Source organism: Pelophylax lessonae (genome assembly GCF_965119305.1).
Source record: "Pelophylax lessonae genome assembly, chromosome: 4".
In the NCBI taxonomy this organism is placed as follows: domain Eukaryota; kingdom Metazoa; phylum Chordata; class Amphibia; order Anura; family Ranidae; genus Pelophylax; species Pelophylax lessonae.
Window position 1 is genome coordinate 637,465,167 of NC_138771.1, and position 25,805 is coordinate 637,490,971.

Below are 25,805 nucleotides of genomic sequence, written 5' to 3' on the forward strand. Positions count from 1 at the left end.
GAGTAGTACTATAGTGTCACTATGGTGACTGTAACACTGAACTACTCTGATTAGAGTATGTAAAAAAAAGAAAGTTGTAAAAAAAGAAAAACTATATTAAAAAAAATGTAAAAAAAAATTTGTTTATTTATTTTAAATAATGTCACCAGTCAGTGTCCCTGATCACCGCTACACCAATTATATGATGACACTCTACTGCACTGGTGACAGTATTTACAAAAAAAATATATAAAAAAAATTTGAACATTTTTTTTATTTAATTTCTTCATTTTTCAAAAAATTGTGACAAAACAATACAACTTCAAAAAACCTGCCATGCCTCTTACTAAATACCTTGAACTGTCTACTTTCCAAAAAGGGGTCATTACAAGGAAATTTGTACTTTCCTGACAGACTCCATGGCAGCATACGTTTGGGTAGTCCCGCCTCCACTCCTACCCTATAGGACCCCACTCCCATAAATCCTTGCTCCCTTTCAGCATCAGTGTTCTTTTTTTGTCCTCCTCCATGCACCTGTTTGGTGCCGAATTCCTACAAGTATGGTCGTTTTAAATGACGCAGGGTCATTGAGAGTCGGCAGGACCTGGTTTCCCAATAAGCCCTTGCTGCTGCGGGGTATGGGATGGGCAAGTTGAAGAGGAGCCGAGAAAATGCCTGGCAAAGCAGGCTAATTAAGGCATGGCCGATGACCCAGCTGCGGTAGGGGGCCTCATTGTATTGCCCCAACGCTGGATTGGATGTCCTGGTGTCTGGCTCTAAATGTGTCCCTGGTGTCTAGTGGGAAGGGTAAGTGTGTTTTTCCTTTCCTTATTGTTCTTTTATGTACCTGGTGGTCTAGCGTTCAATGGTGGTCCAGTGTGCAGCTCTCCGTTGCGTCCATACTCTTCCTGGTGGTCCGGGAGGCTCTGTGGACGCAGTGGAACGCTCTGCGTTCCATCTTCGGCGTCCTCGGTCGCTCTGCGCATGCGCGCCGGCTGACCGAGAACGAGGCTTGGCTCGCACATGCGCAGTAGCGGCGATTGCCGATACTCGCGCATGCGCAGTACGCCGCGGCCGTGACGTCACGGCCGGCGCCGAATTTAAACGGCTGTCAGTTCCACAGGCGGTGGAACTGACTGTAGTATACGGCGGTCCCAAGAGCTGGCACTTCTTTCACAAGGTATGTGGGTCTCCTTCTTGGGGGCTTTCTCCTAATGCATTACTGCTTGCTGTACCTATTCTAAGCACTGTATTGCCTTTTCTAGTGGTCATTGCTGCTTCCCTATGGATGCGTCACCGCTCCCCTGTGACCAGCCCTCTCTTAGGTAAGTGTAGGGCTGCATTGAAGGGGGGGAGCGGGACGTACGGATGGGGTCCGCATTACTTTATTGCTTATGTGTTTCCTTTGCAGCTCCTCCTCTAGGTCAGAACAGCCTAAGGGCACGCGGGAAGACCACCATGCTAACCCACAGCATCACCGTTCTTCCTCCAAACACGGCTCTTCATCTAAGTCCAGATACCGTAGTAAAGACCGGTCACCTCCCAGGTCTTCACGCCAATCCAGCGAGACTAAGTGCTGGGGCTGTGGTATCCGTCTACTGGATGGTAGATCGCTGTGCGACTCCTGTTATTCCCGGGCAGCGGGTGAAAGGGGAAGCTCTGACCAACATCTTGAGTCCATGGTCAAACGCATAGTCAAGGACTCCCTGGCTGATTTCAATAGACGGCAATCCCCAGCGCCAGAGCCATCTGTATCTCCAGTTAGAGAGACCACTAGCGGAAGAGCCCTTGAATCCTCTGAGCCTAGCCATCCCTCGGTATTCGAGTCTGATAGCGATTCGGATCAGGATGAACCAAATTTGGGATTCTCTTTTAATCTGGTCCCACCTTTAGTAAAGGCTGTAAGAGAAACTTTAAACTGGGAAGATCCAGTAGTCTCGGCTCCGAAGCAGAGAAAACTCTTTAAGCAGCTGAGCAAGGAGCGGCTGAATTTCCCATTCATTCCTGAATTAGGAGAAATCATAACGGAAGAATGGGGCAAGGTGGAGAAAAAGAATTCTATGGTTTCAAAATTGGCCAAGCTCTATCCATTCAAAGAAGAGGAAGTTAGACATCTGGAAACTCCTCCTCTGGTAGATGCGGCTGTCATGAGGCTAGTGAAGCATGTTACTTTGCCTCTTGAGGATACTGTTTCCTTCAAGGACCCTCTTGACAGAAAAATCGACACGGACCTGAAGCGTGTCTATCTTTCAGTTGGTGCTGCCTGTAAACCAGCCTTGGCCCTGGCTTCTCTGTCCAAAGCAATGGAAGTATGGGTGGATAATGTGGATGATTCCCTCAGAAGCTTCTCCGAAGATGCAGCTAAGAACTCTCCTATCCAAGAGTTGAAACTGGCCTCAGCTTTTCTGGGGGAGGCGTCTATTGATGTTATTCGCCTGTTAGCCCGGGGAATGCTATCATCTGTTACGGCGAAGCGTGCACTTTGGTTGCGCCCTTGGTTGGCTGATCCTGCTTCTAAGCAGGTGTGGTGCCGCATTCCCTTTGAGGGTTCGTCCCTCTTTGGGAATAAGTTAGATAGCGCTATTTCCAAGGCTACTGGTGGTAAGTCGGGCTTTCTCCCCCAGGATAGGCGTCTTCTGGGTCTAAAAAGGCCACCTCTTAGAAGACAAAATTCTGATCGTGCCAGGGAGGCACGTAGTTATAGGCCAGGAAGGGAGTTTGGGAGAAACTGGAAATCCAGGCAGTCTTCCTTTCGGAAAGGCCCCAAGAGCAATCCGTCTGGGGATAGAGATACGACGAAGTCCTTTTGAGATCGGGCCCGCTCAGGCCAGTCAGGTGGGAGGTCGTCTCTTTCACTTTCGGGCGGGTCTGGGCGGCCTCAATCCGGGATACTTGGGTCGTCAACACGGTCTCTGCAGGTCATTCTTGGACCTTCACCAGTATTCCCGGAGACAGATTTTTTCCTACCTCCCTTCCTCGGTCAGGCGACAAAAGAGAGATTCTCTTGTCCTACGTAGACTCGCTAGTCACTCAAGGAGCAGTGGTTCCAGTGCCAGAATCCGAAAGAAGATTCGGAGTGTATTCTCCTCTGTTCATGGTGCGCAAGAAGAGCGGTGCCTGGAGACCAGTGATAGATCTGACGCACTTGAATCGCTTCATCAAAGGAGAAAAATTCAAGATGGAGACTCTATTCTCCATTCAGCAAGCCGTTCAACCAGGAGATTGGATGGTCTCAGTAGACCTGAAGGATGCATATTTCCACGTGCCAGTGGCAACAGAGTTTCAACGATATCTGAGATTCTCGGTCGGCCAGCGTCATCTACAATTTGTATGTCTCCCCTTCGGGCTTTCCACGTCGCCTCGTACCTTTTCGAAGGTCTTATTAGCGATGGTAGCCTTGATAAGGCTGAGAGAGGTCCGTCTTTATCATTACCTGGACGACCTCCTTCTTCTGGCCCAAGACAAGTCTGTCATCCTGGAACATCTAGGTCTGGTCATCTCGTCTCTAGAGAGGTTCGGCTGGATCCTGAACAGGGAAAAGAGCCATCTGATTCCCACTCAGTCCCTGGTCTTTTTGGGTGCGCTGTTCAACACCAAGAACAGTACCATCTCTCTGCCAGAAGAAAAGATTCCGGTAATCAGGGACAGAGTGTCTCTAGCTTTGTCAGCATCACGTCTCACAGCAAAACAATGCCTAAGGGTAATTGGCACCATGGTGTCGGCAGCCCCTATGGTGAAGTGGGCTCTCTGGAGGATGAGGCCTTTTCAGAGGGGTTTCCTTCAGCAGTGGAACGGAGTCAGCAATTCCCAACGAATTGTGATAACCGCAAAAATGAAGAGCTGGCTTCCGTGGTGGCTACAGCTGAAGAATTTGAGCAATTGTCACTCCATAGCCCCCATATCTTGGGTGATAGTGACATCAGACGCCAGCAACACCGGATGGGGCGGTCATTGCGGAACAGAGATGGCACAAGGGAAATGGGACTTTCGGTCTCGCCAGACGGTGTCCAACATCTTGGAACTACGAGCGGCCTTTCAAGTGTTACTAGCCTTCAGCCGCCTCATTCGGGGCACCTCAGTCATGCTGAGGTTAGACAACACGACTGCAGTAGCCTATGTGAGGAAACAAGGCGGAACTCGCAGCGCATCCCTGCTTCGGGAAGTAGAGCCAATAATGACCTGGGCTCAGGAAAACCTGGTCAATCTGTCGGCAGTTTACATACCAGGGGCTCAGAACACACAAGCAGATTTCCTCTCGAGAACACAACTCAACAACAACGAGTGGTCTCTTCACGAGGATGTGTTCAGCTGGATCCTGTCCTTGAAGTTCATCCCAGAGGTGGATCTATTTGCCTCCTTCAACAACAGGAAGTTGCAGAAGTTTTACTCGAGGGACAGAGATCCCAGAGCATCCGGGGTGGATGCCCTGACAGATTGCTGGAGGTTTCACAAGGCTTATGCCTTTCCCCCAGTACCAGTCATCTTTCAATTCCTGCGGAGAGTCCAGATGGAGTCAGTCAAAGTGGTTGCAGTAATCCCGTTCTGGCCCAACAGACCGTGGTTTCCCCTACTGTTTCAACTGAGCTATCGCGACCCAGTCCCTCTTCCTCTCAGGGCGGATCTGCTGTCCCAGGGCTCCATCCTTCACCCATGCCCAGCCCGTCTGCACCTTCGGGTCTGGTTTTTGAAAGGGGAAGGCTGGAAGCGTTAGGATGTCCGGAAGTAGCCATACCAACTCTTTTGAGTGCTAGAAGACAAGGCACGAACAAAACCTATGAAAGGATTTGGGCTAGGTTTACTTCCTTCCTAGAGTCCAAAGGAAAGTCCTGGTCATCTCCTTCTGTGCAAGATATTCTTTCTTTTCTTCAATCGGGATTGGAGTTGCCTCTTTCAGTAAGCGCCCTACGAGTACAAGTCTCAGCCATATCTGCGTTCACAGGAATTTCCTGGGCTGCACATCCTTTGATCAGACAATTCTTCAAAGGGGCAGTAAGGCTAAGGCCACAGAAGAAGCTGAGATTCCCCAAGTGGGACATGCCTCTGGTCCTTGATTTCTTATCATCGGTTGGCTCAAGTCTTGAAAATCCTATATCATTGAAACATCTCACCCTCAAAACGGTCTTTCTGGTGGCCATCACATCTGCTAAAAGGGTGTCAGAAATCCAAAGTCTGGGAAGTAAGGAACCTTTTCTGACTTTTTTTCCGGATAGAGTTGTCCTCATTCCAATGCTGGGAGCAAGGCCTAAAGTCACGTCGGTCTTTCATGAGAACCAAGAAATTGTTCTCCCTACTTTCAATTCATCGGCCGAACCTCCGGAAGTCCATCCGCTGGATGTGGGCAACACGCTCAGACAGTACTTGGAAGCTACAGCCTCTGTCCGGAAGACGGATTATCTCTTCATCCTTTTGTCTGGGAAGAACAAAGGTATGCGTGCCTCTTCAAGATCAATTGCCTCCTGGATAGTAGAGGCGATTCAGTGGGCTTATAGAGAGAAGGGCTTGGTTCCTCCTAAAGCGGTGACTGCGCATTCTACTCGTGGTGTCGCTACTTCTTGGGCAGCTTCAAAACATGTCGCTCCGGATGTGGTCTGCAGAGCAGCGTCTTGGTCGTCCATTCATACATTTATGACACATTATTGTGTTGAGCCGGCGGCTCTTTCTTCTGTTGGTTTTGGTGCTCAAGTGTTATCAGTTGCAGGTGTTAATTAAAATTTATCAGCATCTGCCCACCCAATTGTGTTTTGGCGAGTTATTTCCCAAACGTATGCTGCCATGGAGTCTGTCAGGAAAACGGAAAATTTATATCAAATACTTACCGTAATTTTCCTTTCCTGATGGACTCCATGGCAGCAGGAGTCCCCTCCCAGTTCCTGAGTAGGCTAGTTACAGAACACTGATGCTGAAAGGGAGCAAGGATTTATGGGAGTGGGGTCCTATAGGGTAGGAGTGGAGGCGGGACTACCCAAACGTATGCTGCCATGGAGTCCATCAGGAAAGGAAAATTACGGTAAGTATTTGATATAAATTTTCCGTTTTCCTGGCATTTCCGGGCCTCAAGAAGTGAGATAGGCCGTCAGTACATCAGGATTGATAAATTTTCAAAAATACTGTATATACCATAGTTTGTAGACTCTATAACTTTGACACAGGCTAAATCATATATACTGATTTGAGGTTTTTTTTTTTTTTTTTACCAATAAAATGTAACAGACTGCATTTTGGCCTAAATTTATGAAGAAAGATTTATTTGTTTTCAAAATTTTAGAACAGAAGCTAAGGAAAAAAATGTTGGTGTTTTTTTTCTTTTCATCTTAGGAGCAAAAAATTAAAAACCCAGGTGGGGTCGGGCCAGGGGAGGAGCAGCGGCGATCGCCGCCGCTCTTCCCCGATCGTCGGGGAATCGAGTCTGGAGATCCGCCCGCTTGTGTAAACAAAGTGGGCGGATCTCCTAAGTGGCAAACAGTGACAGATTGCAGGATTCAGCATAGCTGAACCTGCGATCTGTCCCTGTGTCACTCAGTCACCTCCCCCCACACATGTCAGTAAGCACCAGGCATACATTAACCCCTCCCTCTCCAATAAAATTAACCCCTTCCCCACCAGTGTCATTTTTACAGTAACAGTGCATATATATAGCACTGATTACTGTAGAAATGTCACTGGTACCCCCAAAACTGTCAAAAATGTCAGTCAAGGGTCCGATCTGTCCGCCGCAATGTCGCAGTCCCGCAAAAAAAATCGCAGATCGCCACCATTACTCGTTAAAAAAAAAACACCAAAAATGACAGAAATCTTTCCCTTAGTTAGTAAACGCAATAACTTTTGCGCAAACCAATCAAAATACGCTTATTGTGATTTTTTTTTACCAAACATAGGTAGCAGAAAACAAATTGGTCAAAAATTTAAAGAAAATTAGATTTTTACATTTTTTTTTTGGGGGGGGGGGAATTTCATATAAAAAATGTGAAAAATATTGTTATTTTTTTCAAAATTTATGCTCTTTTTTTGTTTACAGCGCAAAAAGTAAAAATCGCACAGGTGATCAAATACCACCAAAAGAAAGCTCTGTTTGTGGGAAAAAAAGGACGGAAATTTGGTTTGGGTACGGCCTCGCACGACAGTGCAATTGTCAGTTAAAGTCGCACAGCGCCGAATCGCAAAAAGTGGCCTGGACGTAAGACAGCAAAATCCTCCGGTGGTAAAGTGGTTGATTACCACCAAGAAAAAGTTTAATTTGTGTGAAAAAAAAAAAAATATATATATATATATATAAATGTAATTTGCTTTGGAAATATATATATATATATATATATATATATATATATAAATCTAATTTGCATACAATGTTGCATGACCGAGCAAATTTCAGCGAATAGCAAAAAAAATGGCCTGGTCATGAAGGGGGTAAAACCTTCCGGAGGTCAAGGGGGGTAATCAAGATAAAGTACGAGTGGAACATTTACAGTGGGTACGGAAAGTATTCAGACCCCCTTAAATTTTTCACTCTTTGTTATATTGCAGCCATTTGCTAAAATCATTTAAGTTCATTCTTCTTCCTCATGAATGTACACATAGCACCCCATACTGACAGAAAAACACAGAATTGTTGACATTGTTGCAGATTTATTAAAAAAGAAAAACTGAAATATCACATGGTCCTAAGTATTCAGACCCTTTGCTGTGACACTCATATATTTAACTCAGGTGCTTTCCATTTCTTCTGATCATCCTTGAGATGGTTCTACACCTTCATTTGAGTCCAGCTGTGTTTGATTATACTGATTGGACTTGATTAGGAAAGCCACACACCTGTCTATATAAGACCTTCCAGATCACAATGCATGTCAGAGCAAATGAGAATCATGAGGTCAAAGGAACTGCCTGAAGAGCTCAGAGACAGAATTGTGGCAAGGCACAGATCTGGCCAAGGTTACAAAAAGATTTCTGCTGCACTTAAGGTTCCTAAGAGCACAGTAGCCTCCATAATCCTCAAATGGAAGACGTTTGGGACGACCAGAACCCTTCCTAGAGCTGGCCGTCCGGCCAAACTGAGCTATCGGGGGAGAAGAGCCTTGGTGAGAGAGGTAAAGAAGAACCCAAAGATCACTGTGGCTGAGCACCAGAGATGCAGTCAGGAGATGGGAAAAAGTTGTAGAAAGTCAACCATCACTGCAGCCCTCCACCAGTCGGGGCTTTATGGCAGAGTGGCCCGACAGAAGCCTCTCCTCAGTGTAAGACACATGAAAGCCCGCATGGAGTGTGCTAAAAAACACCTGAAGGACTCCAAGATGGTGAGAAATAAGATTCTCTGGTCTGATGAGACCAAAATAGAACTTTTTAGCCTTAATTCTAAGCGGTATGTGTGGAGAAAACCAGGCACTGCTCATCACCTGTCCAATACAGTCCCAACAGTGAAGCATGGTGGTGGCAGCATCATGCTGTGGGGGTGTTTTTCAGCTGCAGGGACAGGGCGACTGGTTGCAATCGAGGGAAAGATGAATGCGGCCAAGTACAGGGATATCCTGGACAAAAACCTTCTCCAGAGTGCTCTGGACCTCAGACTGGGCCGAAGGTTTACCTTCCAACAAGACAATGACCCTAAGCACACAGCTAAAATAACGAATGAGTGGCTTCACAACAACTCCGTGACTGTTCTTGAATGGCCCAGCCAGAGCCCTGACTTAAACCCAATTTAGAATCTCTGGAGAGACCTAAAAATGGCTGTCCACCAACGTTTACCATCCAACCTGACAGAACTGGAGAGGATCTGCAAGGAGGAATGGCAGAGGATCCCCAAATCCAGGTGTGAAAGACTTGTTGCATCTTTCCCAAAAAGACTCCTGGCTGTATTAGATCAAAAGGGGGCTTCTACTAAATACTGAGCAAAGGGTCTGAATACTTAGGACCATGTGATATTTCAGTTTTTCTTTTTTAATAAATCTGCAACAATGTCAACAATTCTGTGTTTTTCTGTCAGTATGGGGTGCTATGTGTACATTCATGAGGAAGAAGAATGAACTTAAATGATTTTAGCAAATGGCTGCAATATAACAAAGAGTGAAAAATTTAAGGGGGTCTGAATACTTTCCGTACCCACTGTATATGGAGCACATTGGCAAAAGTAGTAAGTTTTGCATAAGGCATTATATAGTATAAAATGTGCAATTTCCAAATAACAAAACGTTCCTTAGCTCCAGTGTAAACCCGACATCCACTAATCAGTCCACTGACAATAGATGACAATTAATTAATCTGTCCAGGTGTTTGGGGATTTTATCCTCTGGATGATGCAAAACTGAATATAAACCCTCTGCGCTGTCATCATCTTAACATTTATTGTTCTATAAAAGTGAGACGGATCCTTCAGATATTTAAATGCAATCATATTACATAAAGAAATATTGACCCCGTTACTGGGAAACTTTGACTTACGTGTTTTTCACTTTTTTTTTTTTCCTAATATGAGCTTTATTGTATTCATTGCAAAATCCTGTTAATACCGGAGATGTCCATGGTAAATGATGGATTCAGAGCTCCATTTTTTTTAATGCTTATTTAACCCCATAAAGGGAATCCCTCGAGTGGAATAGAACTCTTATATACGCAGCAGTCCACAGATAACTGGAAGACCTTAACCTAATACATTTTTCTTTACTATATACACTTTTCTTAGGATCTTTACTGTATTAGTTGAGAATCCTGCTAACACCTTACACCTTCATGGTAAATAATGGATCCGATGCACCAACTGTACTATAACCAAATGTGTTATGCTTAACGTAGAAGATATAAAATACACAAATGAATGAAGATTTATATTTATTAATATATTAGTTAATGTATTTTTTAAAATTCAGTGTAAGTATTCGATTGGGTCTTGACGTCGTCCTCTTGCAGACCCAATGCAGCAGAGCTGATACGGGGAGGGGGAGAAGCAGCACAAGGAGCCAGTTTGGTGTGCTGCAGTGCTCACATGCTAACAAGAGACATGAGAGGAAGGGAGAGCAGAGTGACAGAGAGATGAGCTCATCCATCTGCTGCTTCTCCTTTCACTGTTCAGTCACTACCTGGGGGAGGGACAAGACCTTTGTTACTGAACTGCATCAATTAACCACTTTAGGACCGGAGGATTTTCCTGCTTTACGTCCAGGCCACTTTCTGCAACTTGGCACTGCGCGACTTTAACTGACAATTGCGCGGTCATGGAACGCTGTACCCAAACAAAATTTACGTCCTTTTTTTCCCACAAACAGAGCTTTCTTTTGGTGGTATTTGATCACCTCTGCGCTTTTCATTTTTTGCGATATTAATAAAAAAAGAGCCACAATTTTGAAAAAAATAACAATATTTTTCTACTTAAGACAGTTAAATAATATCCAATATATTCAATGTTTGTCATATATTTAGGCCAAAATGTACTTAGCTACATGTCTTTGACAAAAAAATTCTCAATGAGCGTATTTTTAACCACTTTAAGACCGGAAGATTTTACCCCATTCCTGACCAGGCTATATTTTGTGATTCGGCACTGCGTTAATTTAATGGACAATTGCGCGGTGGTGCGACACTGTAACCAAATTTAATTTATGTTATTTTTTCCCCACAAACAGAGCTTTCTTTTGGTGGTATTTGATCACCTGTGTGATTTTTACTTTTTCCACTATAAATAAAAAAAGAGCAACAATTTTGAAAAAATAACAATATTTTCACATTTTTTTATATGAAATTCCCCCAAAAAAATGTAAAAATCTAAAATAAGCGTATTTTGATTGGTATGCGCAAAAGTTATCGCAGCTACTAACTACGGGAAAGATTTATGTCATTTATGTCATTTTTATTGTTTTTTTTTTTTTTTTAACAAGTAATGGCGGCGATCTGCAATTTTTTTTTTGCGGGACTGCAACATTGCAGCGGACAGATCGGACCCTTGACTGACATTTTTGACACATTTTGGGGGTACCAGTGACATTACTACAGTAATCAGTGCTATAAATATGCACTGTTACTGTAATAATGATACTGGCAGGGAAGGGGTTAACTGTATTGGTGATCAAGGGGTTAAATGTATGCCTGGTGCTTACTGACGTGTGTGGGGGGAGGGGACTGTGTGACACAGGCACAGATCGCAGGTTCAGCTATGCTGAATCCTGTAATCTGTCCTTGCCTGTCACATAGGAGATCCGCTCGTTTTGTTTACACAAGCGGGGGGATTTCCTCACTCGATCCACGATGATCGGGGAAGAGCGGCGGTGATCACCTCCTCTCCTTCCCTGGCCTGACTCCCGCTGTGACTAAATACAGCGGGAGCGAGCCTCCGGCGGTGCGCGCGCACCGCCCACAATGGGAGTAGTCCAGCTACATAGGTCTACGTCGCTGGACGATAACGAGTCACTTTGCTGCAGTACGGTCAACGGTCGGCAAGTGGTTAAAGATCAGGTCTCCCGCCACGCCACACGCACGCATGGCTGTGCTTTGTGGCAAAGCTGTGAAAATCTCAGGACTGGACGAAAAGAAATAAAATCTATAATATGCTTCCATATATTTATATCATCTGTGTATTTATCTGTTTGTCTGATGTTCACTTTAACCACTTCAGCCCCGGAAGTTGTCATTTTTTTTATATGGTTGTAGCTTAACCACTTCTGGATCGGAAGATTTACCCCACCCTTAATGACCAGGCCATTTTTTGCGATTCGGCACTGCGTTTCTTTAATGGACTATTGCGCGGTCGTGCGACACTGTACCCAAATAAAATTGAATTAATTTTTTATTTTTTTTTGCCCACAAATAGAGCTTTGTTTTTGGTGGTATTCAGCATTGGATCTTCAGACACACCGCCACACGGATCAACTATGCACTGCACTGACAAGCTGATTATCATTTACCCAATGTCAGTGTACATTTGGGCTTTTATCCATTATTAAACTACTGCACTTAGAGGCGCTCTTCTGGTCCTTTTTTGGTGGTATTTGATCACATGTTTCCAGGTGTGATTTATTGGGTCTAAGGGAGTCTCCCCACTGTATCCAATAAAGGAGCTTGTTGGACAGTGGAGGAAACCTGACCAATAGCACACCGGGGTTTATGGCTGTCCCAGTGGGCAGGCATTGCTGCAATGCATCCTGGGATTGGTAATAAATCTGGAGGGGGCATGTGACAGGGTGGTCTTTGGTGGGAGTCCCAGGAGGAGGTGGACAGCTGTCTCTCCTCCTGTAGGTGTGAGGAAGGTGGTTCAGGCGGTCGGCCTATTGAACCAGGTGTGGAGCTGAGTTGCAGAGGATCCAGAGTGCTGACAAATGGAGCTGCTGGCAGAATCATCTTGGAAAAACCAGTATCGTGAGTACCAGGAGATCTGCCTAAGGTTCGGCCTAGGAGAGGGGACCACTCCAGAGAAGTCAGGATATCAAGGAGCTAGCTCACACAAGGAGTGTATCAGTAAAGGGGGTGCCATGTAGTGAACCCTGAAGATTAGGAACAAAGGGGGTGCCAGGAAGGACCCTGAAGTTGTTCTGCAGTACAGTACAGTTTACCTCAGGATATACCGTATTTATCGGCGTATAACACGCACTTTTTCCTCCTAAAAATGGAGGAAAAAGTAGCTGTGCGTGTTATACGCCGATATAAAAAAAAAATGTCAAGAAAGCAGCACCGAGAGGTAGAAGGGGGTGGGTGGCGCCGAGGAGAAGGAAGTCCGCGCTGTCATCGGAAGTCCCGCCTCCTATGCCGACGTCAATCATAGGCGCCGGGACTTCCGATGAGAGCGCATCCTTCCTTCTCCTCGGCGCTGCCCGCCCCCTTCTACCTCTCGGCGCCGCCCGCCCCCTTCTACCTCTCGGCACTGCTTTCTGGAGATTTTTAGTGATGTGTATAGTGGCGCTGGCGAGGCTGCATGTATGGGCACTGGCAAAGGCTGCATGTATGGGCACTGGCAAAGGCTGCATGTATGGGCACTGGCAAAGGCTGCATGTATGGGCACTGGCAAAGGCTACATGTATGGGCACTGGCAAAGGCTACATGTATGGGCACTGGCAAAGGCTGCATGTATGGGCACTGGCGATGGCGAGGCTGCAATTATGGGTGCTGGTGAGGCTGCATGTATGGGCACTGGCAAGGCTGCATGTATGGGTACTGCAGTGACGAGGCTGCATGCATGGGCACTGCACTGGCAAGGCTGCATTTAAGGACACTGCGCTGATGAGGCTGCATTTGTGGGCACTGGTAAGACTACATTTAATTAAAAAAAATGTTCTGAGTTTAAAGCTGTTTATTTTAAATTTCAGCTTTTTTCCTGAAATTTCTGCCCTAAAATTTAGGTGCGTGTTATACACCGGCGCGTGTTATACGCCGATAAATACAGTAGTTTACCTCAGGATACAGTTTACCTCAGGATACAGTTTACCTCAGGATATAGTTTACCTCAGGATACAGTTTACCTCAGGATACAGTTTACCTCAGGATATAGTTTACCTCAGGATACAGTTTACCTCAGGATATAGTTTACCTCAGGATACAGTTTACCTCAGGATACAGTTTACCTCAGGATATAGTTTACCTCAGGATATAGTTTACCTCAGGATACAGTTTACCTCAGGATACAGTTTACCTCAGGATACAGTTTACCTCAGGATATAGTTTACCTCAGGATACAGTTTACCTCAGGATATAGTTTACCTCAGGATACAGTTTACCTCAGGATATAGTTTACCTCAGGATACAGTTTACCTCAGGATATAGTTTACCTCAGGATATAGTTTACCTCAGGATACAGTTTACCTCAGGGTACAGTTTACCTCAGGATACAGTTTACCTCAGGATACAGTTTACCTCAGGATACAGTTTACCTCAGAAAGTTCATTCAGTCCTGGGTCACAGCTTGTTACAGACTGAAGCAGCGGCCTAGCCGTGACTAGCATTACTCAGTGGTACTCAGCATTTTCAAGTCGTCCCAGCCTATTGTGCATAGTTTATAAAGTTGGAGTATCCCACTCATTCCCTTCTCCTATCCAAGTTCCAAATAAAACATAAAAAACAAAGCTACTGGACTGTTTCCTGACTGAGCCATAATCACTTGGAAAATGCCTAATTGTCATAGTGTTGCTAATGGTAACCCAGGGAAACCCAGCAGCTCCCATGGGAGTAGTGCTACATAGGGGAAAGATTTATATCCTTTTTATTTATTTACTGAGTACCACTGAGTAATGCTGAATAACGCTAGTCACGGCTAGGCCGCTGCTTAAGTCTGTCACAAGCTGTGACCCAGGACTGAATTAACTTTCTGAGGTAAATTGTATCCTAGGTTAGGGGTCATATCTGTCCGCCGCAATGTCGCAGTCCCGCAAAAAATCGCAGATCACTGCCATTACTAGTAAAAACAAAACAATAAAAATGACATAAATCTTTCCCCTAGTTTGTAGACGTGATAACTTTTGCGCAAACCAATCAAATACGCTTATTGCAAATTTTTTTTACCAAAAATATGTAACAGAAAACAAATTGGCCTAAAATGTTAAAAAATGTTGATTTTTAATTTTTTTTTTTTTTGGGGGGGAATGTCATATAGCAGAATGTGAAAAATATTGTTCTTTTTTTTTCAAAATTGTCGCTCTTTTTTTGTTTATAGCGCAAAAAATAAAAATCACACAGGTGATCAAATACCAACAAAAGAAAGCTCTATTTGTGGGAAAAAAAGGACGTCAATTTCGTTTGGGTACAGCGTCGCACGACCGCGCAATTGTCCGTTAAAATAACGCAGTGCCGAATCGCAAAATAGGGCCTGGTCATTAAGAGGGAAAATCTTCCGGTCTTAAAGAGGTTAAAGTAACGCAGTGCCGAATCACAAAATAGGGCCTGGTCATTAAGGGGGCAAATCCTTCTGGTCTTAAAGTGGTTAATTATCATTTTTTATACCTCGAACAAGCATGTAATCACCACATAAAATAAAAACTGCAATAAAAATGCAAGGTACGTATTCACTAAATGTAGACTATACTTTCCCTTTAAATGGCAACTCTTGGTAAGAAAAGAGCAACAAAACATGCATCAGTTTACAAATTTAGGCAAGGTATCCACCAGGCCTGGAATAATTTTACTGTGTGATTCTTAATTCATTCTGGGTGTGGATAAGTTAAAGAGTCATCTGTAGGGTCTGGCCACAAAGCAGACAACTTCTAACTCTGTGAAGCTGTCTCAACATCAAGAAGGGCACCAAAACTGTTGAATTTCTGCTTCTCGTTACTCACAATGCTAGCAGACCTGGAAAAAGTATGACTTTTATGAAATGTACTTTTCGGGCTTTCGGTTGTGTTCACATTTTCAGTTGGAAAAATAAGGGAGGATATACACTGATCAGCTACAAATTTACGACCACTGAGAGGTAAAGTGGGTTACATTATTTATCTCGTGACTATGTCACCTGAAAGTAGGTGGGATACATTAGGCACCAAGTGAACTTGTTGTCCCTGAGGTCGATAAAAGCAGAAACGTGCAAGCATAAGTATTTGGGTAATTGCCAAGGGCCAAATTGTAATGGCTGGACAACTGGGTCAGAAGAACATCAACAAAACTGCAGCTCTTGTGGGATGTTCCCGTTCTGCAGTGGTCAGAATCAACCAAAAGTTGTCCAAGGAAGGAAAACCGGTGAATCTGCGACAGGGTCATGGGCGGCCAAGGCTCATTGATTTACAGGGGAGCACAGGCTAGCCAGTGTAGTCTGATCCAGTAAAAGAGCTACTGTAGCTAAGATTGCAGAAAAAGTTAATTCTGGTTCTAATAGAAAGGTGTAGGAGCACACATCGCATCACAGTTTGTTGTATATCGGGCTGCGTAGCTGCAGACTGGTCAGGGTGCCAATGCTGACCCGTGTCCACAGACAAAAGAGCTTACAATGGGAACTTGAGCATCAGAACTGGACCACAGAGAAATGGAAGAAGGTGGCTTGGCTGAATGAATCATGTTGTCTTTTACATCATGTGGATTGTTGGGTTCATGTGGGTCACTTACCTGGGGAAGAGATGGCACCAGGATGCACTGTGAGAAGTCCGATCCACAGAGACCCTACCTCGCAACTTACAGGACTTATTGGATCTGCTGCTGACAGCTTGGCACCAAATACCACAGCATACCTTCAGAGGTCTAGTGGATTCCATGCCTCGAGGTGTCAAGGTTGTTTTCGACAGCAAAAAGAGGACCTACTGTCCTACTCAATATTAGGTGTGTGGTCATTTTGGTATGGTGGGTGGTCATAATGTTGCTGAAGAAGCTCAGTTAGGAGCGTGATGCCTACAGGTGGAGGGAGCCGCTATTCAGGACGTTTTTCTTGTATTAGTATCAGCTGGGAGAGCTAATGATATGCTTGTGTACCACATTTCTATGTGGGTATTTTTTTTATCCCTGTGTTTAATTTTCATAAACTGTTTAAAGCAGAGAGCACTATGGTTCATAGTTCATGGTTCATATACCTGGAGGAGTCCAGTCTGGTCCAGGAACATCTTGAGGAAGAATATCCCAGTGGGATCCAGAGAGACATTTATTTATACAGGCAATTGGGACTCTGTAGTGTGGTCATTGCTTGGAGGTGAGCAGATATTCCAGCCAGAGGTGGTGGTCACTGAAGTCACTGGATTGTAGGATTTCTTTGAACATTGCACAATATTGCATGGTAGTGGAATTTTTTTTTGGATTGCGCTACACTTGATTTGTTATAATAATGTTTTGACTGATCAGTGTATATATGTGAAGCACATAATTCATATTCTGAGATTATAATTTTTTTCTCCGACACCTTTGCTCTATTTTCTGGAAGAACACAATTCTTAACCACTTTACCGTTGCTCACTAGAGCTCTACTGCGGCAAAGTGGCTCGATAACGCCTGGCGACGTAGACCTACGTCGCCAGACATTCCCCTCCCTCGGCAGCGCGCGCGCGCCGCCGAAAGGCTCGCTCCCGCTGTATTCAGTCACAGCGGGAGTCGGGCGGGCCAGGGGAGGAGCGGCGGCGATCGCCGCTGCTCTTCCCCGATCGTCGGGGAATCGAGTCTGGAGATCCGCCCGCTTGTGTAAACAAAGCAGGCGGATCTCCTAAGTGACAGGCAGGGTCAGATAGCAGGGTTCAGCATAGCTGAACCTGCGATCTGTCCCTTTGTCACATAGTCCCCTCCCCCCACACACGTCAGTAAGCACCAGGGGTCAGTAAGCACCAATAAAAATTAACCCCTTCCCTGCCAGTGTCATTTTTACAGTAACAGTGCATATTTATAGCACTGATTACTGTAGTAATGTCACTGGTACCCCTAAAAGTGTCAAAAATGTCAGTCAAGGGTCCGATCTGTCCGCCGCAATGTCGCAGTCCTGCAAAAAAGACGCAGATCGCCGTCATTACTTGTTAAAAAAAAAAACACCAAAAACGACAGAAATCTTTCCCTTAGTTAGTAAACGCAATAACTTTTGTGCAAACCAATCAAAATACGCTTATTGCGTTTTTTTTTTACCAAAAATATGTAGCAGAAAACAAATTGGCCTAAAATGATAAAAAATTTTGATTTTTACATTTTTTTGGGGGGAATGTCATATAAAAAAAATTAAAAAATATTGTTATTTTTTCAAAATTGACGCTATTTTTTTGTTTATAGCGCAAAAATTAAAAATCACACAGGTGATAAAATACCACCAAAAGAAAGCTCTGTTTGTGGGAAAAAAAGGACGTAAATTTTGTTTGGGTAAGGCGTTGCATGACCGCGCAATTGTCAGTTAAATTCGCACAGTGCCGAATCGCGAAAAGTGGCCCAGACGTAAGACAGCAAAATCCTCCGGTGGTAAAGTGGTTAAACATCAGAATTACCTTTCCAATTGCTTGCCTATTAGCCATTATTCACATTGAGAAGGTGTAAGATTTTCTATATTATCATATTTGCTAGAATGTCTATATAGTCCTGCATATCTTATATATTTTATTTCTTCTGTTTCATTTATCTATAAAATGGTTCTTCCTTCATTTGTTCCTTCATTTGTTCCTTCCTTGCTATGACTTTGCTGTCTTTTATCTTTAGGAGATTCTGGAAAGGAACAGGACCATAGTTACAGAATTTCTTCTTCTGGGATTCGGAAATCTTCATGAACTCAGAATATTACTTTTTATTCTATTTTTGTTCATTCACATTAATGCCGTAACGGGAAACTTACTTGTCATCATCTTGGTTTTCCTCAACCAGAGTCTCCATTTTCCCATGTACTTCTTTCTCAGCCAACTTTCCTTGTCTGAAATCCTCTTCACTACCAACATTGTGCCCAACATGTTATGGCTGATCCTGGTTGGTAGTGGGAGAGTGTCAGTTAACAGATGTTTATCTCAGTTGTATTTTCTGGGGGTCCCTACTGTTAATCAATGTTTGTTGCTGGCCGCAATGTCCTTTGATCGACATGTGGCCATCTGCAAACCATTGCATTATACCATCATCATGACCTTTGGACATCAAGTTCAGATAGTCTTCTCCTGTTGGTTGGTGGGCTTCACATTTTCATTCATAATATATATTCTTTTAGATACGTTGGATTTCTGTGGTCCAAATATTATCAACCACTTCTACTGCGATATTGCTCCAGTCATAGAACTTTCATGTTCGGACACATCTATTGTTATGTTGGTCACTTCTCTACTATCGTTCCCTGTCCTTATTTTTCCATTTATATTTATCTCTGCAACCTACATCTCCATCCTTCGGACCATCTTGAAGATCCCATCCGGCACTGGGAGACAGAAGACCTTCTCTACCTGCAGCTCCCACCTGACTGTTGCCTGTCTATATTATGGAACTTTGTCATTCCTTTATATTTTTCCACCAAGTGACAATTCTGTTAATGTCAACAAAGGTCTGTCTTTGCTTTATACCCTGCTGACACCATTATTTAACCCTCTGATCTACAGCTTGAGAAATCATGATATTAGGAGAGCCATTAACAAACATATTCAAAAATGGAGCAAATATCCAATGACATAGAAATGAAAAAAACAAAGAATAAACAATATTTAAGGAAATTACGTACCGCCTATTTTGATGAAGTTAGCTGGTTGACTTAGGGCAAACCCTCTTCTCTTTCCCTGACCCATTGATACTCACTTCTCCAACAAGTCCAGCTAATCTTCCCTCCTCCCTCAGCCTCTCCTGTACATACTGACCACTGTCATTCCCTCCACACTCCTCTACTGTACATACTGCCCACTGCCATACCGTCCACACTCCTCTCCTCTACATACTGCCCACTGTCATACCCCCCACACTCCTCTCCTGTACATACTGCCCACTGTCATACCCTCCACACTCCTCTCCTGTACATACAGCCAACTGTTATCCCTCCACACTCTTCTCCTGTACATACTGCCCACTGTCATCCCTCCCCACTCTTCTCCTGTACATACTGCCCACTGTCATCCCCTCCACACTCCTCTCCTGTACATACTGCCCACTGTCATTCCCTCCACACTCCTCTCCTCTACATACTGCCCACTGTCATCCCTCCACACTCCTCTCCTGTACATACTGCCCACTGCCATACCGTCCACACTCCTCTCCTGTACATACTGCCCACTGCCATACCCTCCACACTCCTCTCCTGTACATACTGCCCACTGTCATTCCCTCCACACTCCTCTCCTGTACATACTGCCCACTCTCATACCCTCCCCACTCCTCATCTGCACATACTGCCCACTGTCATACCCCCCCACACTCCTCTCCTCTACATACTACCCACTGTCATCCCCTCCACACTCCTCTCCTGTACATACTGCCCACTGTCATACCCTCCCCACTCCTCACCTGTACATAATGCCCACTGTCGTGGACATCCACACCCCTCTTATGTAGATACTGCCCACTTTCATACCCTTCGCACTCCTCTACTGCACAATGACCACTATCATACCCTCTGGACTCCTTTCACATACTTCCCACTATCATACCCTCTACGCTCCTCTCCTGTACATACTGTACACTGTCATACCCTCTACACTCCTCTCCTTTACATACTGCCCACTGTCATAACCTCCACACTCTTCTCATGTACATACTGTACACTGTCATAACCTCTACACTGTTCTCATGTACATACTGTACACTGTCATCCCCTCTACACTCCTCTCCTGTACATACTGCCCACTGTCATACCCTCCACACTCCTCTCCAGTACATACTGTCCCTGTCATACCCTTCACACTACTCTCTTGTACATAATTCCCACTAGCATATCCTTCACACTCCTCTCCTGAAAATTGTGGCCAATGCAAAACACGCTGCACTCCTTTCCTGTACATAATGCCCACTGGCATAACCTTCACATTCCTCTCCTGTACATACTGCCCACTGCCCTCCCCTCCACACTCCTCTCCTGTACATACTGCCCTTTGTCATACCCTCCACACTCCTCTCCTGTACATAATGCCCACTGGCATACCCTTTGCACTCTTTTCCTGTACATACTGTCCGTTGTCATACCCTTTGCACTCTTCTCCTGTACATAACACCCTCTGGCATACCCTTTGCACTCCTCTTCTGCACAAAATACCCACTGTAATACCCTCTACACTCCTCTCCTGTACATGTTGCCCACTGTTATCCCCTCCACACTCCTCTCCTATACAAACTGGCCACTGTCATACCCTCCATACTCCTCTCTATTACATACTGTCCACTATTATACCCTCTGCACTCCACTTTTACATACTGCCCACTATCATACCCTTCACACTCCTTTCCTGTACATAGTACCCACTGCCATCCCCACCACACTCCACTGTACATACTGTCCACTGGCATGCCCACCGAGCATACTCATGTCGGTGACAGCTTCGCTATTTTTGCTTATGGTGTGCAGGCAATCATCAAACAATATGGACATATAAATAAAAGAAGTTGCTATCCGCAATCACGGTAACTGATAAAAGATGAACTTCTGGTCACGGCCGTAGACCAGGAAGTGACGTCACCCGGCTCCTCCCGACGCGTTGCGTCATACCACCTTAAGGCGAAGCTGTCATATTATCACCGACATGAGTATGCTTTTCGGCTATCCATGAGGGGCTGGTTAATCGATACACTCGGTGAGGATCCCTGGGAATATTCTACTACGTGCTGATTTGACCACTCTATAATATGAGGGTCAAATTGTTCCAGTAAGCAGTTCATCTTTTCTGAGCACAGCGGTGGAGTGACCCCTGGATCTGACATTTCTTCCTGGGCCTGGGATCTCTCTTTCATTTCCTTTCATCATATATGCAGAGAGGACTTTTTCAGAATTGCACTTATTATTTACTTAATGACAATATCATCATTTTTTTTGGCGCTGCACCCCATTGTCTTTGTATTACTTTTTGGATTCGAATCATATCCTTTGGTGCTGGTAGCCTCTTTACTTTCATTATATTAAGGTCAGACTATGTCTGTACTGAGCGCGGCTAATTAATTTGCTTTTAGCTGGGGGTGTACACATGCTGTGGCCGTGGCTGGAAGTATACCCCGAGGTGAAAAGGTCTGCACTTCAACCACCCTCCAACTGTGTGCATTGCATGCAGTTAGGGTATAATGATGCTGCATTTAGGGGTTTAAAACAGGCGGTGAGGAGGCAACATATTGCCTCTTCCCCGCCTGTCAAATGCCTCTGAAAAATGATCTGAGCATGGATTGCTTTTCAGAGGAATAGCTGTCCTTGCTGATATTATGAACAAGCCCTAAAAAAAGCAGTTCAGATAGTAAAGGAATAAGAGTCAGGATGAAAAGTAACATACATACGCAATGTAAACTCTGCGTTAAAAAATATTGAACTGCAAACCATGCATTCAGAGTTTAGCAGTTACAAACACAGAGTTCACAGATCAGTAGTAAGTAGCAGCTGTGCATAAATACAGTTATATTAAAAAAAAAAAAAAAAAAAAAAAAAATTGCATTTACATAACACTTGTTGACAATTGGGGCACTTTCAATAGAGGTCTAAGGGAAACCACGGGTACCCTATGCCAATGTTTCTCAACTCCAGTCCTCAAGTACCCCCAACAGGTCATGTTTTTAGGATTCCCCTCAGATGAAACGGCTGTGGTAATTACTAAGGAAGTGAAACTGATCAAATCACCCATGCAAAATAATGGAAGGCCTGAAAACATGACCTGTTGGGGGTACTTGAGAACTGGAGTTGAAAAACATTGCCCTACGCTACACCCACACTGCGGCCAAACTGCAGCAGGGCAATGTGCAAGCATAACACAAAATAAAAAAACTGCAAAAAAAAAAATATATATATATATTGTAACAGGAAGTCAGCTAAATCTGGGAATGTAGTCACAGGAAGGAGATACATTTCCACCTGATTTAGAAAGTCCATTAATTAATTTAGGGTGTTGGCTACAGAGCTAGCCAGCAGGAAGTTGAAAGGCCTTCACCTGTTCAGAATGAGGGAGTTAAGGCTCTATAATTTGTTCAGAGAAATTCCTATTGTTTGCTGCCTCCAGAAGCTGCATCCTGAAGCCATGTGGGCTGGGAGCAGGAGGACAGTCAGCGTGTGCCTCCCGACAGGATGTGTGGGCCTGGGAGAAGACCCCCCGGAGTGATGTGTGCCCGGGACGGTAACCAAGGGTGAATACGTCTCAAAGGTGAGAAGACGAACTGTTGATGTGAAAGAAACAAAGGACTGTGTTGCCCTGTGAAGCTATTATAAAAGGACTATTGAGTGTCCGCTGTAGGACAAGGAAGTCTGCCCGACGGTAGGTTGGAGACAGACACTTAGGCAGGTTCCAGTTGTGAGAAGGTAGCCGCCCACAGAGGCAAGGATTTATTTTCTGTTTTATTTTATTTTGGATGTTTTGCTGCATACAGCCTGGTGAAGAAAACACCATTTAATAAACCACACTGTTTGTTTGCAAGCACTTGTCGGCTACCTCTCTGGGAAAACGCACCCCCCAAGGGGTCATCCACACCCGCCACCGAGCTAATCCCTTACATATGGTGGAGGTATGCAGTGGGCATAAGCAGAGATCCCTGCAAGGAAGTGCAAATGTTTGATGAACTTTATCTGGTGCATGAGATTGCACAATCTATGTGTGCAGGAGAGAAGATCCTGACAGAAAAAAAAAAAAAGTGTTTTAAAGAGACAGCGGTCTCAAAATTATTTGATGAACTTTGTTGTGTCTGGTGCAAGTGACTGCACAAACTGTGTGCGCAGGAAAAGAGATCCCGCAAGAGAGAGAAAAACTACATGTGTTGAAGAGACAGTGGTCTGAAAATTTTTTGCTGGACTGTGAAAAATTTGTTTGTGGAGTTATTGAAGATGGAGCGTTCAAAACGCCTGAAGAATGCAAAGATAGATGAAATGAGAGACCAGATTCTATGGATGGAGGGGATGTTACCGTCTGAACCAGCCCCATCCATGCCTAACGAGAGTCTACTAAAGAGGAAGGTTGTTGTCCCTAGCAACACTGATGAAACTGCTATGGAGACGCAGTGTGCTCAGATGAAAAGTAAACTCAAAATGGAGGAGATGTTGAAACATCTGATTATATCAAATACAGCTCAACAGCAGGCAAATGCAGCTCAACAGCAGGCAAATGCGGATTTTCAGCGGAGCTTTGCAGCTCAACAAAAGGCTCATCAAGAGAGCATGGCAGGCTGGAAACAGAGACGCCAGCAGCCAATGGAGGCCATCGGTTTGGAGGAAACCGAGTATGTGTGCAGGGCTGAGTTGGATGCCTTGCAACGGAAAATGGAAGAAAAGGAACAAGCCTTGGAATTGCTTAAAATGGAGCATAGAAACTTGCAGGAAACGAATGAACTACTCAAGTCTCATGTGTCACAGTGGGAAGAATCCACTGCTCTTCTTTTGGTCGAGTTGCAAAAACGCAGAGAGACTATAATGGAGAAAGATACCATCCTCATGGAAAAGGAAAGTGAAATTCAGACTTTGCAGAAGCAAAGTATGGCTGATATGTTGGAGTTGCGTAATCAGCTGGAAAAAAGTCTTCAGTCTTTGGGAGCTACAAAAATAGACCTGCAGGAGTCGCAGGAACAGAATGTTGCTCTGAAAACGACATTGTCTCTCAGCAACAAGGAGAAAAGTGAGAGAGAGAAAAAAATACTGAGTACTGTGTATGAGCTCACTACCTTGAGCAATGTGGTAGATGAATTGCGTGCGGACTGTGAAAGTTGGAAAGATGAAGCCCAACGTGTCCAGCAGCAGTTAAAGGAGAAAGAAGCCTGTGTGGCAGAATTACATTCTTATTCCCAGATGCTAGCCAGTGAGGTGAAAGCTCTTATGCAGGGAAAAGGAGATTCTGAACACAAGAGAAAAAAAGTAGAGGCACAGCTGCAGGAATCGCAAGTCAAAGTGTCAGAAGGTGACCGATTGTGTGCTAAGCTGTCAGAGAAGGCAAACCGACTGCAGGTTGAGTTGGACAATGTTACAAATCAGCTTTCTCAAGCAGACAGAAAATCTAGAGAAATTGCGGAAGATTTTTCTATCTTGGAATCGCAGCTGCAAGACACGCAGGAACTCTTACAGGAAGAGAGGTGTCAAAGGCTGAGTTTTAGCACAAAGCTCAAACAAATGGAAGAAGAGAAAAATGGCTTCCTGGAACAATTAAAAGAGGAGGCGGAAGCAAAGAAAAACCTATCAGAGCAAGTCGCAACCTTGCAAGCTCAGATAGCGGATATGAAAAAACGCATGGAAGAAAGCGTTGGTTCATTACAGTGTGTTGAAGATGTGAAAAAGAAGTTTGATCAGATGCTTGGTGAAGAGAAGACTGTGTCTGCAAAATATGCAGAAGAACGCGCACGTGCAGAAACGGAGGTGCGTGATAACGAGAGCAAAGCCCTGTTCTTGGCTCGCTCTTTGGAGGAAGCTCTAGAGTGTAAGGCTGAACTAGAAAGTGTTAAACAGCTGCGTACAGAAATGGAAGAATTGGTCAGCTCCAAGGATGATGTTGTGAAAAGCGTTCAGGAGCTAGAAAAGTCTAAGCGAGCCTTAGAACAGCAAATAGAAGAGATGAAGATTCCGTTGCAGGAACTGGAAGAGGAATTCCAGGCAACAGAGGATCTGTCCCAAAGAGGGGATAGTGTGCCTGATGCAGTTTTTAAAAGGATCAGTGTTTTGGGGTCTGTCCTGAGTGAGCCTCAGAAATGTGACGACATGTGGCTTGAATCACCCCTTTGGAATAAACCGTTCCTTCAAAAACTTCAAGCATTGGAAAATGTATCATTAGAGCTTCAGCAAACAAAGGAGCTGAGTAAGAAATGTGGTGATTTCTCAGTTCAGGCTGAAAACCTAGTGGAGAAAACTAAGGCTGTTGGTGAAAACGTGAAGCAAATGAATAAGTGCCTTTCAGGGAGTGTTTCCAAAATGGAACTGGTGAAAGACGGGTGGCAGAAGTTTGATCGTGATCTTGAGATGCATTCCATGTGGAATTCAGATAGAGAAAAAGAACTAGGTGACCTTGAGCGGTCAAATAGTTCAGCAGAAAGTGCATTGAAGAAACCTGTAAAAGAATGTGTTGCAGTTCCATGCTTCTTCACTGATGCAGAGAGGAGGTCTATAATGGATACCACCCAGATCGCTGGGTTCAACTGTGTTGTTGCCTTTGACCCCTATGTTGGTGGAAGGAAAGTTGATGATGTTCTGGTTGGCTACTTCTGTGAAGAGTTTGGCAAGAAATATAAACTGAATATCAAATCAAATAGTAGGCCTTTACTGCGACTCGCTCAGGAGGGCGAAAAGTTTAAGAAGTTGATGAGTGCAAATGCTTCAGATCTGCCTATGAATATGAAATGTTTGAATGATATTGATATCTCTGGGA

At 44.5% G+C, this 25,805-nt stretch overlaps 1 protein-coding gene and 1 long non-coding RNA gene across 2 annotated transcripts in view; both read left to right on the forward strand.

The window, feature by feature from the left end:
• LOC309552384 overlaps positions 1-25,805 on the forward strand; it is an 879,384-nt gene that overhangs the window by 609,891 nt on the left and 243,688 nt on the right. The window lies entirely within an intron of this gene.
• Positions 1,659-18,972, forward strand: LOC309554731 (olfactory receptor 6C4-like; the record flags this gene model as incomplete). The annotated part of the gene is made up of 2 exons (XM_082256435.1): positions 1,659-1,880; positions 18,025-18,972. 2 exons carry the CDS (start codon positions 1,659-1,661, stop codon positions 18,970-18,972), a joined length of 1,170 nt encoding a protein of 389 aa, XP_082112561.1.